General features: G+C 51.8%; 1 protein-coding gene across 1 annotated transcript in view; it reads right to left on the reverse strand.

The window, feature by feature from the left end:
* LOC116938185 (vesicle-associated membrane protein 4) overlaps nt 1-17034 on the reverse strand; it is a 30059-nt gene extending 13025 nt beyond the window's left edge. Inside the window, exons 1-5 of the mRNA XM_076055651.1 lie at nt 16722-17034; nt 16486-16563; nt 6292-6338; nt 3514-3564; nt 2033-2133 (exon numbers count right to left, since the gene is read on the reverse strand). Of these exons, the coding sequence (XP_075911766.1) occupies nt 2033-2133; nt 3514-3564; nt 6292-6338; nt 16486-16551 (265 nt within the window). The 5' untranslated portion in view covers nt 16552-16563; nt 16722-17034. The remainder of the gene's footprint in view (nt 1-2032; nt 2134-3513; nt 3565-6291; nt 6339-16485; nt 16564-16721) is intronic.
* Nucleotides 17035-20097: the final 3063 nt, after the last annotated feature.

The raw sequence follows: 20097 nt of genomic DNA on the forward strand, positions 1-20097 counted from the left end.
AACCATCATCAACACCACCATCATCAACATCATCATCACGATCACCATCATCATCATCACCATCATCATCACCAACAACATCATCAACATCACCATCATCACCATCAACATCACCAACAACATCAACATCACCATCATCACCATCAACATCACCATCATCAACATTACCAACCTCAACATCACCATCATCATCATCACAACCATCATCACCATCATCACCATCACCATCATCAACATTACCAACCTCAACATCACCAACATCATCAACATCACCATCATCACCAACAACATCACCATCATCACCAACAACATCATCAACATCACCAACAACATCATCAACATCACCATCACCATCATCACCATCATCAACATCACCATCAACATCACCATCATCATCACCACCATCACTACCACCATCATCAATACTATCATCAACATCACCATCATCATCATCACCATGATGACATTCAGGAGGTCCACCGGACCTCCTGAATGCCACAGAGATCCAGGCGGTACCGGTCCAGCTCCCGACAGAGGAGTGGGCAGCCTCTCCTCCGCAGTGAGCGTTCGAACATTCCACGTGGCCACCCGTAGTGGCTTTTCGTTGTTTCTGGAGGAGCCCCGAGGGTGGATATTCAATCTCCTGGCTCCGCCAATTGAGGTCTGGCCAGGAGACGTCATAGACGCCTGGCCCCCCGGGGCCTCCGGCAAGGGCTTATTAGTTAGATATTTAACTCGTGGTTTAGTGGTGATTAATTGAAGGTGGAGGGGTCACCAGCCCCTCGCGCCCGTCCAGAGCCCCCGTTTGGCCGCTGTGGTGGTCACTGACGCCATGAGGGGAGGGGCCAATCTGAGTCGGCCCTCCCCCCACGGCACTGCCCACCACAGCGGTGCCATCCGGTACCACTAGGACCAGCACCATCACCAGCATCACCACAATCATCACCACCAGCATCACCACAATCACCACCACCATCACCACAATCACCACCATCATCACCACCACCATCACCACCATCATCACCACCACCATCACCACCATCACCACCACCATCATCATCATCACCACCATCACCACAATCACCACAATCATCATCAGCACCATCACCACCATCACCATCATCACCATCATCACCACCACCATCACCACCATCACCACCACCAGCATCACCACAATCACCACCACCATCACCACAATCACCACCATCATCACCACCACCATCATCATCATCACCACCACCACCACCACCATCACCACCATCACCAGCACCACCACCATCACCATCATCACCACCACCACCACCATCACCACCACCACCACCACCATCACCACCACCACCATCACCACCACCACCACCATCACCACCACCACCACCATCACCACCACCATCACCACCACCACCACCATCACCACAACCACCACCACCACCATCACCACCACCACCACCATCACCACCACCATCACCACCACCACCACCATCACCACCACCACCACCACCATCACCACCACCACCACCATCACCACCACCACCATCACCACCAACACCACCAACACCACCATCACCACCACCAACACCACCATCACCACCACCACCACCATCACCACCACCACCACCACCATCATCACCACCACCATCACCACCATCACCACCACCACCACCATCATCATCACCACCATCACCACAATCACCACAATCATCATCAGCACCATCACCACCATCACCATCATCACCATCACCACCAGCATCACCACCACCACCACCACCATCACCACCACCACCACCACCATCACCACCACCACCACCACCACCATCACCACCACCACCATCACCACCAACACCACCAACACCACCACCACCATCACCACCACCACCATCACCACCACCACCACCATCACCACCACCACCATCACCACCATCACCACCACCACCATCACCACCACCATCACCACCACCACCACCACCATCACCACCACCATCACCACCACCACCACCATCACCACCACCACCACCACCATCACCACCACAAGTACCGGACTGTAGATTCAGCTCCTCCAGCTTCTGCCCACGCTCCACCGCCCGGACGATGTTACTCCGCATCACGTCCACCACCTCGTCCACCCGGCCCTGCACCCTGAACCCCATCGTCATCATCAGCATCATCAGTGTCATCATCAGCAGCAGCAGCGTCATCAGCAGCAGCATCATCATCAACAGCAGCACCATCATCATCATCACCACCATCATCATCATCATCAGCAACATCATCATCAGCAGCATCATCATCATCATCAGCAGCATCATCATCATCATCACCATCATCATCATCATCAGCAGCATCATCATCATCACCATCATCATCAGCAGCACCATCATCATCATCACCATCATCATCAGCAACATCATCAGCAGCATAGTCATCAGCAGCAACAACATCAACATCACCATCACCACCACCATTATCGACATCACCATCAGCACCATCATCATCAACACCACTATCAACACCATCACTACCATCATCATCACCACCACCATCACAACCATCAACACCACCAACACCTATCAACACCACCACCAATCAACACCATCATCATCAGCACCACCACCACCAACAACATCAGCATCGTCAACATCAGGATAGGATGGTGGTGACAGTGATGATGGTAGTGATGGCGGTGATGGTAGTGATGATGGTGATGGCGGTGATGATGGTGATGGCGGTGATGACGGTGATGGTAGTGATGATGATGATGATGGTGATTCTGGTGATAGTGATGATGGTGATGATGGTGATGTTGCTGATGATGGTGGTGATGATTGTAGTGATGGTGGTGATGATTGTAGTGATGGTGATGTGGTGATGGTAGTGATGGTGGTGATGGTGGTGATGATTGTAGTGATGGTGGTGATGATTGTAGTGATGGTGGTGATGATTGTAGTGATGGTGATGTGGTGATGGTAGTGATGGTGGTGATGGTGGTGATGGGGATGACGGTGATGGTAGTGATGTTGGTGATGGTAGTGATGGTAGTGATGATTGTAGTGATGATGGTGATGGTAGTGATGATGGTGATGTTGCTGATGATGGTGATAGTGATGGTAGTGATGGGGATGATGGTGATAGTGATGGCAGTGATGATTGTAGTGATGACAGTGATGGTAATGATGGCAGTGATGACGGTGATGTTGTTGATGATGTTGGTGATGGTAATGATGATGGTAGTGATGATGGTGATGATGCTGATCATGTTGGTGATGGTGGTGATGGGGATGATGGTAGTGATGTTGATGATGGTAGTGATGGTGATGATGGTGATGTTGCTGATGATGTTGGTGATGGTAGTGATGATGGTGATGGTAGTGATGGTAGTGATGATGGTGGTGATGGTAGTGATGATTGTAGTGATGGTGATGTGGTGATGGTAGTGATGGTAGTGATGACGGTGATGATGCTGATGATGGTGATAGTGATGGTGATAGTGATGGTGGTGATGGGGATGACGCCACTCACTGTGTGATGGCATCGCTCCTCTGTGGCAGGCGCGGTATTGTGGGGCCAGTCCTGACGCAGACAGAGAGAGAGAGATCAGCGTACCAAGCGAGGTAGTCAACATCTCACAGGGTCTGGGATCGAACCCACGACCTCCTGTAGACCAGGCGAGGTAGTCAACATCTCGCAGGGTCCGGGATCGAACCCACGACCTCCTGTATACCAGGCGAGGTAGTCAACATCTCACAGGGTCCGGGATCGAACCCACGACCTCCTGCGTACCAGGCGAGGTAGTCAACATCTCACAGGGTCTGGGATCGAACCCACAACCTCCTGTAGACCAGGCGAGGTAGTCAACATCTCACAGGGTCCGGGATCGAACCCACGACCTCCTGTAGACCAGGCGAGGTAGTCAACATCTCACAGGGTCCGGGATCGAACCCACGACCTCCTGCGTACCAGGCGAGGTAGTCAACATCTCACAGGGTCTGGGATCGAACCCACAACCTCCTGTAGACCAGGCGAGGTAGTCAACATCTCACAGGGTCCGGGATCGAACCCACGACCTCCTGTAGACCAGGCGAGGTAGTCAACATCTCACAGGGTCTGGGATCGAACCCACGACCTCCTGTAGACCAGGCGAGGTAGTCAACATCTCACAGGGTCTGGGATCGAACCCACGACCTCCTGTAGACCAGGCCAGGTAGTCAACATCTCACAGGGTCTGGGATCGATCCCACGACGTCCTGCGTACCGGGCGAGGTAGTCAACATCTCACAGGGTCCGGGATTGAACCCACGACCTCCTGTAGACCAGGCGAGGTAGTCAACATCTCACAGGGTCCAGGATTGAACCCACGACCTTCTGTAGACCAGGCGAGGTAGTCAACATCTTTCAGGGTCCAGGATCGAACCCACGACCTCCTGCGTACCAGGCGAGGTAGTCAACATCTCACAGGGTCCGGGATCGAACCCACGACCTCCTGCGTACCGGGCGAGCTAGTCAACATCTCACAGGGTCCGGGATTGAACCCACGGCCTCCTGTAGACTAGGCGAGGTAGTCAACATCTCACAGGGTCCGGGATCGAACCCACGACATCCTGCGTAACAGGCGAGGTAGTCAACATCTCTCAGGGTCCACGATCAAACCCACGACCTCCTGTATACCAGGCGAGGTAGTCAACATCTCAGAGGGTCCGGGATCGAACCCACGACCTCCTGCGTACCAGGCGAGGCAGTCAACATCTCGCAGGGTCCGGGATCGAAACCCACGACCTCCTGCATACTAGGCAAGGTAGTCAACATCTCGCAGGGTTCGGGATTGAACCCACGACCTCCTGCGTAACAGGCGAGGTAGTCAACATCTCACAGGGTCCGGGATCGAACCCACGACCTCCTGCGTACCAGGCAAGCTAGTCAACATCTCACAGGGTCTGGGATCGAACCCACAACCTCCTGTAGACCAGGCGAGGTAGTCAACATCTCACAGGGTCCGGGATCGAACCCACGACCTCCTGTAGACCAGGCGAGGTAGTCAACATCTCACAGGGTCCGGGATCGAACCCACGACCTCCTGCGTACCAGGCGAGGTAGTCAACATCTCACAGGGTCTGGGATCGAACCCACAACCTCCTGTAGACCAGGCGAGGTAGTCAACATCTCACAGGGTCCGGGATCGAACCCACGACCTCCTGTAGACCAGGCGAGGTAGTCAACATCTCACAGGGTCTGGGATCGAACCCACGACCTCCTGTAGACCAGGCGAGGTAGTCAACATCTCACAGGGTCTGGGATCGAACCCACGACCTCCTGTAGACCAGGCCAGGTAGTCAACATCTCACAGGGTCTGGGATCGATCCCACGACGTCCTGCGTACCGGGCGAGGTAGTCAACATCTCACAGGGTCCGGGATTGAACCCACGACCTCCTGTAGACCAGGCGAGGTAGTCAACATCTCACAGGGTCCAGGATTGAACCCACGACCTTCTGTAGACCAGGCGAGGTAGTCAACATCTTTCAGGGTCCAGGATCGAACCCACGACCTCCTGCGTACCAGGCGAGGTAGTCAACATCTCACAGGGTCCGGGATCGAACCCACGACCTCCTGCGTACCGGGCGAGCTAGTCAACATCTCACAGGGTCCGGGATTGAACCCACGGCCTCCTGTAGACTAGGCGAGGTAGTCAACATCTCACAGGGTCCGGGATCGAACCCACGACATCCTGCGTAACAGGCGAGGTAGTCAACATCTCTCAGGGTCCACGATCAAACCCACGACCTCCTGTAGACCAGGCGAGGTAGTCAACATCTCAGAGGGTCCGGGATCGAACCCACGACCTCCTGCGTACCAGGCGAGGCAGTCAACATCTCGCAGGGTCCGGGATCGAAACCCACGACCTCCTGCATACTAGGCAAGGTAGTCAACATCTCGCAGGGTTCGGGATTGAACCCACGACCTCCTGCGTAACAGGCGAGGTAGTCAACATCTCACAGGGTCCGGGATCGAACCCACGACCTCCTGCGTACCAGGCGAGCTAGTCAACATCTCACAGGGTCCGGGATCGAACCCACGACCTCCCGCGTACCAGGCGAGGTAGTCAACATCTCTCAGGATGTGGGATTGAACCCACGACCTCCTGCATAACAGGCGAGGTAGTCAACATATCTCAGCGTCCACGATCGAACCCACGACCTCCTGTGGACCAGGCTAGGGAGTCAACATCTCTCAGGGTCCGGGATTGAACCCACGACCTCCTGCGTACCGGGCGAGGCAGTCAACATCTCACAGAGTAGACTCACAGGAAGAAGTCTTCGCCCTCCGAGTCATCGTCCGCAAGGAGATTTCTCTGGAAAGACGATAAATAAAAGAGAGAGACGTTGAGCTGCCTGCAACGTCGTTTTGCCACGTGTGAGGCACTCCGCAGAGACTCACAGAGAGTCACAGACACCCACAGATACTCACAGAGACCCACAGAGACTCACAGAGACCCACAGAGACGCACAGAGACATAGAGACCCACAGATACTCACAAAGACCCACAGAGACCCACAGACACCCACAGAGACTCACAGAGAGTCATAGACACCCACAGATACTCACAGAGAACCACAGATACTCACAGAGACCTACAGATACTCACAGAGACCCACAGAGACTCATAGACACCCACAGATACTCACAGAGACTCACAGAGACCCACAGAGATGCACAGAGACATAGAGACCCACAGATACTCACAGAGAGTCACAGAGAGTCATAGACACCCACAGATACTCACAGAGAGTCACAGAGAGTCATAGACACCCACAGATACTCACAGAGACCCACAGAGACTCAGACACCCACAGATACTCACAGAGAATCACAGAGAGTCACAGATACCCACAGATACTCACAGAGACCCACAGAGACTCATAGACACCCACAGATACTCACAGAGACGCAGAGACTCACAGATACTCACAGAGACTCACAGAGAGTCACAGAGAGTCACAGATACCCACAGATACTCACAGAGACCCACAGAGACTCATAGACACCCACAGATACTCACAGAGACCCACAGAGACTCACAGAGAGTCACAGAGAGTCATAGACACCCACAGATACTCACAGAGAGTCACAGAGAGTCATAGACACCCACAGATACTCACAGAGACTCACAGAGACTCACAGAAACCCACAGAGACTCAGACACCCACAGATACTCACAGAGACCCACAGAGACTCACAGAGACCCACAGAGACTCATAGACACCCACAGATACTCACAGAGAGTAACAGATACCCACAGATACTCACAGAGACTCACAGAGACCCACAGAGACTCACAGAGACCCACAGAGACGCACAGAGACCCACAGAGACCCACAGAGACTCATAGACACCCACAGATACTCACAGAGAGTCACAGCGAGTCACAGATACCCACAGATACTCACAAAGACTCACAGAGAGTAATCGATACCCACAGATACTCACAGAGACCCACAGAGACTCACAGAGACCCACAGAGACTCACAGAGAGTCATGGACACCCACAGATACTCACAGAGACCCACAGAGACTCATAGACACCCACAGATACTCACAAAGACTCACAGAGAGTCATAGAGACCCACAGAGACGCACAGAGGCTTAGAGACCCACAGATACTCACAGAGACCCACAGAGACTCATAGATACACACAGATACTCACAGAGACCCACAGAGACTCCTAGATACACACAGATACTCACAGAGACCCACAGAGAGTCATAGATACACACAGAGACTTACAGAGAGTCATAGACACCCACAGAGACTCACAGAGATGCACAGAGACATAGAGACCCACAGAGACCCACAGAGACTCACAGAGACACAGAGAGCCACAGAGACGCACAGAGACCCACAGAGACTCATAGATACCCACAGATACTCACAGAGACCCACAGAGACTCAGAGAGACCCACAGAGATGCACAGAGACCCACAGAGACGTATATATATACCCACAGATACTCACAGAGACTCACAGAGACTCACAGAGAGTCATAGACACCCACAGATACTCACAGAGACCCACAGAGACTCATAGACACCCAAAGATACTCACAGAGACCCACAGAGACTCATAGATACCCACAGATACTCACAGAGACCCACAGAGAGCCACAGAGACCCACAGAGACTCACAGAGAGTAATCGATACCCACAGATACTCACAGAGACCCACAGAGACTCATAGACACCCACAGAGACTCACAGAGGCTTAGAGACCCACAGAGACCCACAGATACTCACAGAGACCCACAGAGACTCATAGATACACACAGATACTCAGAGACTCACAGGGACTCACAGAGAGCCACAGATACCCACGGAGACCCACAGAGTCGCACAGAGACTCACAGACGCCCACAGAGACTCATAGACGCCTACAGAGACTCAGACGCCCATAGAGACTCACAGAGGCTTAGAGACCCACAGAGACCTTCAGAGACTCACAGGGACTCACAGAGACCCACAGAGACTCACATAGACTTAGAGACCCACAGAGACCCACAGAGACTCATAGAGACTCATAGACACCCATAGAGACCCACAGAGACTCATAGACACCCACAGAGACTCATAGACACCCACAGAGACTCACAGAGGCTTAAAGACCCACAGAGACCCACAGAGACTCACAGAGACCCATAAACACCCACAGAGACCCACAAAGACTCATAGACACCCACAGAGACTCACAGAGACTCACAGGGACCCACAGCGACTCACAGAGACCCACAGAGACTCATAGAGACTCATAGACACCCACAGAGACTCACAGCGACCCACAGAGACCCACAGAACCTCTGACTCACAGATAACCACAGAGACTCAGAGAGACCCACAGAGACCCACAGAGACACACAGAGACCCACAAAGAGTCATATAGAGACCCATAGAGACCCATGCAGACCAACAGAGACCCAGATATCTATATAGACCCATAGAGACCCACAGAGATCCATACAGAGACCCATAGAGAGACCCATAGAGACCCACAGAGACCCACATATATATCTACATATACCCATAGAGACCTATATAAACCCATAGAAACCCTCAGAGACTCATAGAGATCCATCTATCTGTGTGTCTCTGTCTCTCTGCCTATGTGTCTCTCTGTGTGTGTCTGTGTCTATGTCTGTGTGTGTCTGTGTGAGTGTGTGTATCTGTGTGTGTCTGTCTGTGTCTATCTGTGTGTGTGTCTCTGTGTGTGTGTGTCTGTGTCTGTGTGTGTGTCTGTGTGTCTGTGTGTGTCTGCGTGTGTGTCTGTGTGTGTGTCTGTGTGTGTCTGTGTGTGTGTGTCTGTCACTGTGTGTGTGTGTGTCATTGTGTGTGTGTCTGTCTGTGTGTGTGTCTGTGTGTCACTGTGTGTCTGTGTCACTGTGTGTGTGTCTGGCAAAACAACCCCCTACCTCCTCGCGGTGCCGGACGGGCAACTCTGTCGTGGACAGCGCTGTGGGGGGAGATCCAATTTTGATTGGCTCCTCCCCTCATGGCATATGTGTCCACCACAGGGGCTAAACGGGGGCTCTGGATGGGTGCGAGGGGCTGGTAACCCCTCCACCTTCAATTAATTACCACGAAACTACGAATTAAACTGAAATATGTAACAACTAAGCTTGTGCCGGAGGCCCCGGGGGGCCAGGCGTCTATGACGTCTCCTGGCCAAACCCCAATTGGCGGAGCCAGGAGATTGAATACCTACCCTCGGGGCTACTCCAGAAACAACGAAAAGCCACTACGGTTGGCCACGTGGAATGTTCGAACGCTCACTGCAGAGGAGAGGCTGCCACTCCTCTGTCGGGAGCTGGATCGGTACCGCCTGGATCTATGCGGCATTCAGGAGGTCCGGTGGACCAGCTCTGGCTCCTGCCACCATGAGGGGTGGACAGTCCTCTACTCGGGGCAGCAGACTGCCAAACAACAGGGTGTGGGTCTTCTTTTGAACAAAATAATGAAGGGGGTGTGGGAGCGTGGCGGTGAGGTGTGGGAAGCTGTAAGCCCCAGGCTACTTTGGGCTCGCCTTCCCATCAACCGGAGGCGAGGAATGGTGGTCGTGGTTACTTATGCCCCCACCGAAGATGAACATCCGTGGAGGGATGCAGGCAAAGCCGATGAGTCAGATGCCTTCTATGACCTCCTGTCACAGGTGCTGGCTAAAGTGGCCCCTCGGGATAGAGTCATCATGTTGGGTGACTTCAATGCCCGAGTTGGTCATGATACTGGCACCTGGTCTGGAGTGATTGGAGGGCATGGGCCAGATCAGCTCAATAACAACGGTAGGAGGCTGCTAGATTTTTGTGCAGCCCATGGGCTTGTAATTACCAACACGCTGTTCCGGCATCGGCGCATCCACACAACATCATGGATGCATGCCGGGTCCAAGCAAGAACATCTGCTGGACTACATAGTGACGGACCAGCGAATGCGAGCCCATGTCCTTGACACCAGGACCTACCGTGGAGCTGATCTGCCCTCTGACCATCGACTAGTCATCTGTAAGATGTGCCTGCCATTCTTCCACTCCGGTGGTGGGTGTACACCCAGGACCCCATTCCAACCTAAAGTGGCCTGGTCTCAGTTATCTGATGAAAGTTGCAAGCGAGAATTTCATCATCGCTTGCGGCTGGGATTGGCATCGTCCCCGACTCCTCCTGATGTCGAGGGTAAATGGGCGAGGTTTAGGACTGTGACTCATGCAGCTGCAATGGCTGCTTTGGGTACGCGGTCCAGACCTCCCCAGACACCCTGGATGACAGAGGAGTTGCTCAGGATGGTTGAGAAAAAGCGACAGGCCCACTGTCATCGGCTACAGAATCCCACGTCAGAGAATGAGGAGGCTTACCGCAGCCTTCGCTCGGAGGTTCGGAGAGCCGTGAGGCGCTGCAAGGATGGGTGGTGGTCGCGGGTTGCTGAGGAGATGGAGTCTGCCTCAGTGGCCCGTGATCACAAATCTCTATTTAACTCCATCAAAAAAGTAACCTGCAGCGCCACACCTATTACCATCATTAGGGGAAAAAACGGTGATCCAATTTCCGACCCCCAGGAACAGGTTCGCAGATTTGCTGAGCATTTCTGTGAGGTCCTGGGGGAGGGAAAATCCCTCAGCCAGGAAAACATCGTGGCACAAAGTGAGGATGACCCTGCTGAGGCTGCGGTGCCTCAAATATTGGATGAAGTCACCCCCTGTGAGTGGCTGGCTGAGGTGCCAGCTGCTGATTAAGTATTGAAGGCGATCCGGAGTCTGAGACCAGGAAAGGCAGCGGGCAGAGATGATCTCCCAAGCGAAATGCTGAGGGAGGGTGGCGTTTGTGCACAGACTGCCCTATATGACATCATAACAACAGTCTGGACCACTGGACGGGTTCCGCAGGATTGGAAGGATGCCCTGGTGGTCCCCCTTTTTAAGAAGGGGGACCGCACAGACTGTAACAACTACAGGGGCATCTCACTCCTCAGTGTGCCGGGAAAGGTCCTGGCAAGGATTATTCAGCATCGCCTTGCCAGGCACGCTGAGGAGAGGCTTGCGGAGCCCCAATGCGGTTTCAGGAAAGGGCGGTCCTGCACAGATGCCATATTTTCTGTCTGTCTGCTACAGCAGAGGTGTAGGGAATTCCAACAAGACCTACATCTCTGCTTTATTGACCTGGTCAAGGCCTATGATACCATCAGTAGGCCTGGGCTCTGGGTCGTTCTTCGTGCTTTTGGAGTACCTGACCCTCTGCTCACGATCATTAAGGACCTTCATGATGGTGAGCGGGCCCGGGTAAAACTACGTGGCCGGGAGTCAGAGCCATTCCCTGTACACCTTGGGGTGCGACAGGGATGTCCTCTGGCTCCCACATTATTTAACATCTATTTTGACCACGTAGTTCGTGAAGCCTTCAATAGCTGTACCGGGGGAATCTCCATATGGTACAGATATAATGGGAGGCTAATCGATGCCCGGGTGCGGTCAAGGGATGGCTCCCTACTGCTCAACCACGTTATGTATGCTGATGACTTGGTAATAGCTGCTCAGTCAGAGGAGGAGTTGGAGACGCTGCTGCTGAGACTGGAGCGTGCCACTAAGAGGTGGGGCCTTACCATCAGCCCCACCAAAACTAAGCACCTGCCTGGGTATTTTGTACCATCGGACACTCCACCCCCACAACTCCCAATCGGTGATGGGGCAGTTGTGGAGAGAGTGGAGAGTTTCCCATACCTGGGCAGTGTGCTTATGACTGGCTCCAGTTTAACAGCAGAGGTCTCACTCCGAATCAGTCGAGCGGCAATATCTTTTCATCGGTTGCGTAACGCTGTGTGGAAGCTACCTGGTCTGTCGCTCCGCACTAAGCTTCAGGTCTTCTCGGCCACGGTCATTCCCTCCCTTCTCTACGCTTGCGAAACGTGGACCCCCCTAATGGAACATCTTCGCCGGTTAGAAACATTTAGGCTGGCCTGCCTACGATCCATCCTGGGTTTAACCAGACTGGATTGTGTGAGGAGCTCACAAATCCTTGAAAGATCTGGGCAGGGTCCCATCGGTGAGCTCCTCCGGCAGGCAAGGCTGCGATGGCTGGGTCATGTAGCCCGCATGCCCAGCCACCGCATGCCGAAACAGCTTTTGTTTGGCCGGATTGAGGGGGCTAAGCGGGCGCGGCACGGGCTAGAGAAGAGATGGAGTGATGTGGTACAGGAGGACGTGGAGCTGAGTGGACTTGCCGATGACTGGTACCAGCGGTGTCAAGATCGGCCTCTGTGGAGGAGGCTCGTGAAGGATGCTACTGGGCAGTTGGAGGCAGTCGCCCTCCAACAACAACGGAGGGCGGAGGAGCGACGCTCACAACAGCGAGCGGAGCTCCGGGTGGCTAAAGCACAGCAGGTTGGCACAGTAGGGGGCACAGGTGGTGCATCAGCCAGTCATCTCAGTCAGTCGACCCGTGGCACCTGGGTCTGCCCCGTGACCTCCTGCCAGCGGGCGTTCGACACTTCACGTGGCCTCAAGGTGCACATAGCCTGGCACAAGCGTCGTGGTGACGTCACCGCCACTTAGTGGCGAATGGCGGTTGTTGTTGTTGTGTCTGTGTGTCTCTGTGTGTGTTACTGTGTGTGTGTCACTGTGTGTGTCTCTGTGTATGTGTGTGTGTGTCTGTGTGTATCTGTGTCTCTGTGTGTGTCACTGTGTGTGCGTGTGACACACTGTGTGTGTCTCTGTGTGTCTCTGTGTGTGTCACTGTGTGTCTCTGTATCTGTATGTGTGTGTGTCACTGTGTGTCTCTGTGTCTCTGTGTGTCTCTGTGTGTGTGTGTGTGACACACTGTGTGTGTGTCTCTGTGTGTGTGTCACACTGTGTGTATCTGTCTCTGTGTGTCTCTGTGTGTGTGTGTCTGTGTGTGTGTCTCTGTGTGTGTGTGTCTGTGTGTCTCTGTGTGTGTGTCTCTGTGTCTCTGTGTGTCTCTATGTGTCTGTGTGTGTGTGACACACTGTGTGTGACACACTGTATGTGTGTGTCTGTGTGTCTGTGTGTGTCACACTGTGTATCTGTCTCTGTATCTGTGTCTCTGTGTGTCTCTGTGTTTCTCTGTCTCTGTGTGTCTCTGTGTGTCTCTGTGTGTCTCTGTGTGACACTGTGTGTGTCTCTGTGTGACACTGTGTGTGTCTCTGTGTGACACTGTGTGTGCCTCTGTGTGACACTGTGTGTGTGTATGTGTGACACACTGTGTATGTGTGTATCTGTGTGTCTCTGTGTCTCTGTGTTTCTCTGTCTCTTTGTGTCTGTGTGTCTCTGTGTGACACTGTGTGTGTATGTATGTATCTCTGTGTGTCTCTGTGTATGTATGTGTGTGTGTATGTATGTACCTGTGTCTCTGTGTGACACTGTGTGTGTCTCTGTGTGTGTCTCTGTGTCTGTGTGTGTGTCTCTGTGTGTGTCTCTCTGTCTGTGTCTCTGTGTGACACTGTGTCTCTGTGTGTGTCTCTGTGTGTGTCTCTGTATGTGTGTCTCTGTGTGTGTCTCTGTGTGTCTCTGTGTCTCTGTGTGTCTCTGTGTCTCTGTGTGTGTCACTGTGTGTCTCTGTGTGACACTGTGTGTGTCTCTGTGTGTGTCTCTGTGTGTATCTCTGTGTGTGTCTCTGTGTCTGTGTGTGTCTCTGTGTGTGTCTCTGTGTCTGTCTCTGTGTGACACTGTGTGTGTCTCTGTGTGTGTCTCTGTGTCTGCGTGTGTGTCTGTGTGTGTGTCTCTGTGTGTGTCTCTGTGTGTGTCTCTGTGTCTGTGTGTGTCTCTGTGTGTCTCTCTGTCTGTGTCTGTGTCTCTGTGTGTGTGTGTGTGTCTCTGTGTGTCTCTGTGTGACACTGTGTGTCTCTGTGTGTGTCTCTGTGTGTGTCTCTCTGTGTGTATCTGTGTGTGTGTGACACACTGTGTGTCTGTGTGTATCTCTCTCTGTGTCTCTGTGTGTGTCTCTGTGTGTGTGTGACACTGTGTGTGTCTCTGTGTGTGTGACACTGTGTGTCTTTGTGTGTGTGACACTGTGTGTGTGTCTCTGTGTGACACTGTGTGTGTCTCTGTGTGTGTCACTGTGTGTCTCTGTGTGTGTCACTGTGTGTCTCTGTGTGTGTGACACTGTGTGTGTGTGACACACTGTGTATGTATGTATGTCTGTGTGTGTCACTGTGTGTGTCACTGTGTGTCTCTGTGTGTGTGACACTGTGTGTGTGTCACTGTGCGTCTCTGTGTGTGTCTCTGTGTGTGACACACTGTGTCTGTGTGTGTTTCTGTGTGACACTGTGTGTGTCTCTGTGTGTGTCTCTGTGTCTGTGTGTGTGTCTCTGTGTGTGTCTCTGTGTCTGTGTGTGTCTCTGTGTGTGTCTCTCTGTCTGTGTCTCTGTGTGTCTCTGTGTGTCTCTCTGTGTCTGTGTGTCTCTGTGTGTGTCTCTGTGTGTGTCTCTGTGTCTGTGTGTCTGTATCTCTGTGTGTGTCTCTGTGTCTGTGTGTATCTCTCTCTGTGTCTCTGTCTCTGTGTGTGTCACTGTGTGTCTCTGTGTGTGTGATACACTGTGTCTGTGTGTGTCTCTGTGTCTCTGTGTGACACTGTGTGTGTCTCTGTGTGTGTCTCTGTGTCTGTGTGTGTGTCTGTGTGTGTGTCTCTGTGTGTGTCTCTGTGTCTGTGTGTGTCTCTGTGTGTCTCTCTGTCTGTGTCTGTGTCTCTGTGTGTGTGTGTCTCTGTGTGTCTCTGTGTGACACTGTGTGTCTCTGTGTGTGTCTCTGTGTGTGTCTCTCTGTGTGTATCTGTGTGTGTGACACACTGTGTGTCTGTGTGTATCTCTCTCTGTGTCTCTGTGTGTGTCTCTGTGTGTGTCTCTGTGTGTGTGACACTGTGTGTGTCTCTGTGTGTGTCTCTGTGTGTGTGACACTGTGTGTCTTTGTGTGTGTGACACTGTGTGTGTGTCTCTGTGTGACACTGTGTGTGTCTCTGTGTGTGTCACTGTGTGTCTCTGTGTGTGTGACACTGTGTGTGTGTGACACACTGTGTATGTATGTATGTGTCTGTGTGTGTCACTGTGTGTGTCACTGTGTGTCTCTGTGTGTGTGACACTGTGTGTGTGTCACTGTGCGTCTCTGTGTGTGTCTCTGTGTGTGACACACTGTGTCTGTGACACACTGTGTCTGTGTGTGTCTCTGTGTGACACTGTGTGTGTCTCTGTGTGTGTCTCTGTGTGTGTCTCTGTGTCTGTGTGTGTGTCTCTGTGTGTGTCTCTGTGTCTGTGTGTGTCTCTGTGTGTGTCTCTCTGTCTGTGTCTCTGTGTGTCTCTGTGTGTGTCTCTGTGTGTGTCTCTGTGTCTGTGTCTGTTTGTGTCTGTGTCTCTGTGTGTGTCTCTGTGTCTGTGTGTATCTCTCTCTGTGTCTCTGTCTCTGTGTGTGTCACTGTGTGTCTCTGTGTGTGTGGCACACTGTGTCTGTGTGTGTCTCTGTGTCTCTGTGTGTGTCTCTGTGTATGTGTGACACACTGTGTATGTGTCTCTGTGTCTCTGTGTGTGTCTCTCTGTCTGTGTGTCTCTGTGTGTGTCTCTGTGTATGTGTGACACACTGTGTATGTGTCTCTGTGTGTGTCTCTGTGTGTCTGTGTGTCTCTGTGTGTGTGACACACTGTGTGTCTCTGTGTCTGTGTGTCTCTGTGTGTCTCTCTGTCTGTGTCTCTGTGTGTCTCTCTGTCTGTGTCTGTGTCTCTCTGTCTGTGTGTCTCTGTGTGTCTCTGTGTGTCTCAGTGTCTCTGTGTGTGTCTGTGTGTGTCTCTGTGTGTGACACACTGTGTCTCTGTGTGTGTGACACTGTGTGTCTCTGTGTGACACTGTGTGTGTCTTTGTGTGTGTCTCTGTGTCTGTGTGTGTGTCTCTGTGTGTGTCTCTGTGTCTGTGTCTCTGTGTGTCTCTGTGTCTGTGTCTCTCTCTGTGTCTCTGTCTGTGTCTCTCTTCACCCTTTCGCTGCTCCCCGAACCGATGACTTCTTCGTCCCTCAAGTGCCGCTTAAACTTGGGAGGCATTCGCCTCTCCTCCTAACAAACAACAACAGCGTTAGACACTAAACACGCGGCACAACACCAACAACAACCAACCACGGCGTCAGACGTTAAACACAAAGTTTAAATTATTACAAAAAAAACAGTTTAATCTACACCCCCCCCGCCCCCCGGGGCTCTAGGCCCAAGCCTACGGTGTCGCCTGAGATGCTCTGCGGGGTTTTCCCTTCGGCTGCTCAGGCGAGGTCGGTCAAAAGCCTTCGTTAGGCCGGCTGACGGATTTTTGTTAAAAAAAAAAGATTAAAACGTTAAAAGTCCCTGTGGAGAAATGTTTTTTTAAAAATTAAACACGCGCGTTTAAGAGACTTGACGTCGTTGTAAAGTGCGACAAAGGGACGAAACGCATTTTCTATTTTTTCATTTTAAACAAAAAAAATTGAAACGTCAACATTAACCCGCCCTGTTTTATACGTTTCACTTCCTGTTTTATGACGTCACCTTTCCGGTGTGGTGACGTCACGTTATTTGTGTTTATTTACACGTGCCGTGACGTAATAGTTTGTTGAGTGACGCAATGTTATTTTTAAATATACAGGTGACTTCACGTAGTAGCTTGTTGACTGACGAAACGCATTTTTATTTGCACATGACGTCACGTATTGCTGTGCCAGGCTAGGTGCAGGAGGAGGAGATCACGTGACAGACCCAGCACGTGCCATGGGTTGACTGCTGTGCCAGGCTAGGTGCAGGAGGAGTGTAGTGTATAGTAGTGTAGTATATTGTGTAGTGTATAGTGTAGTGTATAGTGTAGTATATAGTAGTGTATAGTGTAGTGTATAGTAGTGTATAGTAGTGTAGTGTATAGTAGTGTATAGTAGTGTCGTGTATAGTGTAGTATATAGTAGTGTATAGTGTAGTATATAGTAGTGTATAGTAGTGTAGTGTATAGTCTAGTGTATAGTGTAGTATATTGTGTAGTGTATAGTGTAGTATATAGTAGTGTATAGTGTAGTGTATAGTAGTGTATAGTAGTGTAGTGTATAGTAGTGTAGTGTATAGTGTATTGTATAGTGTATAGTAGTGTAGTGTATAGTAGTGTAGTGTATAGTGTAGTGTATAGTAGTGTAGTGTATAGTGTAGTGTATAGTAGTGTAGTGTATAGTGTAGTGTATAGTAGTGTAGTGTATAGTGTATAGTAGTGTAGTGTATAGTGTATAGTAGTGTATAGTGTAGTGTATAGTAGTGTAGTGTATAGTAGTGTAGTGTATAGTAGTGTAGTGTGTATAGTGTACTATATTGTGTAGTGTATAGTAGTGTATAGTGTAGTGTATAGTAGTGTATAGTGTAGTGTATAGTGTAGTGTATAGTAGTGTATAGTAGTGTATAATGTAGTGTATAGTGTGGTGTATAATAGTGTAGTGTATAGTAGTGTAGTGTATAGTAGTGTATAGTGTATAGTAGTGTAGTGTATAGTAGTGTAGTGTATAGTGTAGTGTATAGTAGTGTAGTGTATAGTAGTGTAGTGTATAGTGTAGTGTATAGTAGTGTATAGTGTATAGTAGTGTAGTTTTTAGTTATAGTAGTGTAGTGTATAGTGTAGTGTATAGTAGTGTAGTGTGTATAGTGTACTATATTGTGTAGTGTATAGTAGTGTATAGTAGTGTATAGTGTAGTGTATAGTAGTGTAGTGTATAGTGTAGTGTATAGTAGTGTAGTGTATAATGTAGTGTATAGTAGTGTATAGTAGTGTAGTGTATAGTAGTGTATAGTGTAGTGTATAGCAGTGTATAGTGTAGTGTATAGTAGTGTATAGTAGTGTATAGTATAGTAGTGTATAGTGTAGTGTATAGTATAGTGTAGTTATTGTAGTGTATAGTGTAGTGTATAGTAGTGTAGTGTATAGTAGTGTATAGTGTAGTGTATAGTATAGTGTAGTTATTGTAGTGTATAGTAGTGTAGTGTATAGTAGTGTAGTGTATAGTGTAGTGTATAGTGTAGTGTATAGTAGTGTAGTGTGTATAGTGTACTATATTGTGTAGTGTATAGTAGTGTATAGTAGTGTATAGTAGTGTAGTGTATAGTAGTGTAGTGCATAGTGTAGCGTAGCGTGTTGTACGCAGGCACACACTGCAACTGGAGGCAACAACGCGTTTATTGAACAGCTTCCCAACAAGCGTCACCCAAACCCTCCCTTGCTTCAGCATCCCAGCGGCGACTCCACACGCACCCCCGGTTTCGTGCCTTCCAGGAACTTTACCCCGAGTCAGACAACGAGGCGTGGGGTTCCAGCAGCAGGAGCGGCGGCTTCAAGACGAGCCACCTGCAGCACGCCGGTTTACTGTGGGGGAGGCAGACGCGTGGCGTGGCGTGGTGTGGTGTGACGTGGTGTGGTGTGACGTGGCGTGGTGTGACGTGGTGTGACGTGGCGTGGTGTGGTGTGGTGTGACGTGGCGTGGTGTGGTGTGGGCGTGGTGTGGCATGGTGTGACGTGGCGTGGTGTGACGTGGTGTGACGTGGCGTGGTGTGGCGTGGTGTGACGTGGCGTGGCGTGGTGTGACGTGGCGTGGTGTGACGTGGTGTGGTGTGGCGTGGTGTGGCGTGGTGTGGCGTGGTGTGACGTGGTGTGACGTGGCGTGGTGTGACGTGGTGTGGCGTGGTGTGACGTGGCGTGGTGTGGTGTGGTGTGGTGTGACGTGGCGTGGTGTGGCGTGGTGTGACGTGGTGTGACGTGGTGTGGTGTGACGTGGTGTGACGTGGCGTGGTGTGACGTGGTGTGGCGTGGTGTGGGCGTGGTGTGGTGTGGTGTGGCGTGGTGTGGGCGTGGTGTGGTGTGGTGTGACGTGGTGTGGAGTGGCGTGGCGTGGCGTGGTGTGGTGTGGTGTGACGTGGCGTGGTGTGGTGTGACGTGGCGTGGTGTGACGTGGCGTGGTGTGGTGTGACGTGGTGTGGAGTGGCGTGGTGTGACGTGGCGTGGTGTGGTGTGGGCGTGGTGTGGCATGGTGTGACGTGGCGTGGTGTGACGTGGTGTGACGTGGTGTGGTGTGACGTGGCGTGGTGTGGTGTGACGTGGTGTGGTGTGGTGTGACGTGGTGTGGTGTGGTCGGCTCGCGCCCGGCCTGACCCACCCCGTGCCGTGTGCAGGAACCACTCATCAGGACCACCACCACCACCATCACCCCCCCCCACCACTACCACCCACCAGGGCCACCCCACCACCACCATCACCCACCACCCACCACCACCACCATCACCCCCCCACCACCACCACCACCCCACCACCACCCACCAGGACCACCCACCACCACCATCCCACCAACACCGTGTGTCTGTGTGTCTCTGTGTGTCTCTGTGTCTTTGTGTGTCTCTGTGTCTCTGTCGGTCTCTGTGAGTCTCTGTGGGTCTCTGTGTATCTCTGTGTATCTCTGTGTCTCTGTGTCTCTCTGTGGGTCTCTGTGTGTGTCTCTGTGGGTCTCTGTGGGTCTCTGTGTGTCTTTGTGGGTCTCTGTGGGTCTCTGTGAGTCTCTGTGGGTCTCTGTGTATCTCTGTGTCTCTGTGGGTCTCTGTGTGTCT

Source organism: Petromyzon marinus, chromosome 72, assembly GCF_048934315.1.
Source record: "Petromyzon marinus isolate PM22_M1 ecotype Great Lakes invasive population chromosome 72, UKy_Petmar_22M1.pri1.0, whole genome shotgun sequence".
Lineage (NCBI taxonomy): Eukaryota > Metazoa > Chordata > Hyperoartia > Petromyzontiformes > Petromyzontidae > Petromyzon > Petromyzon marinus.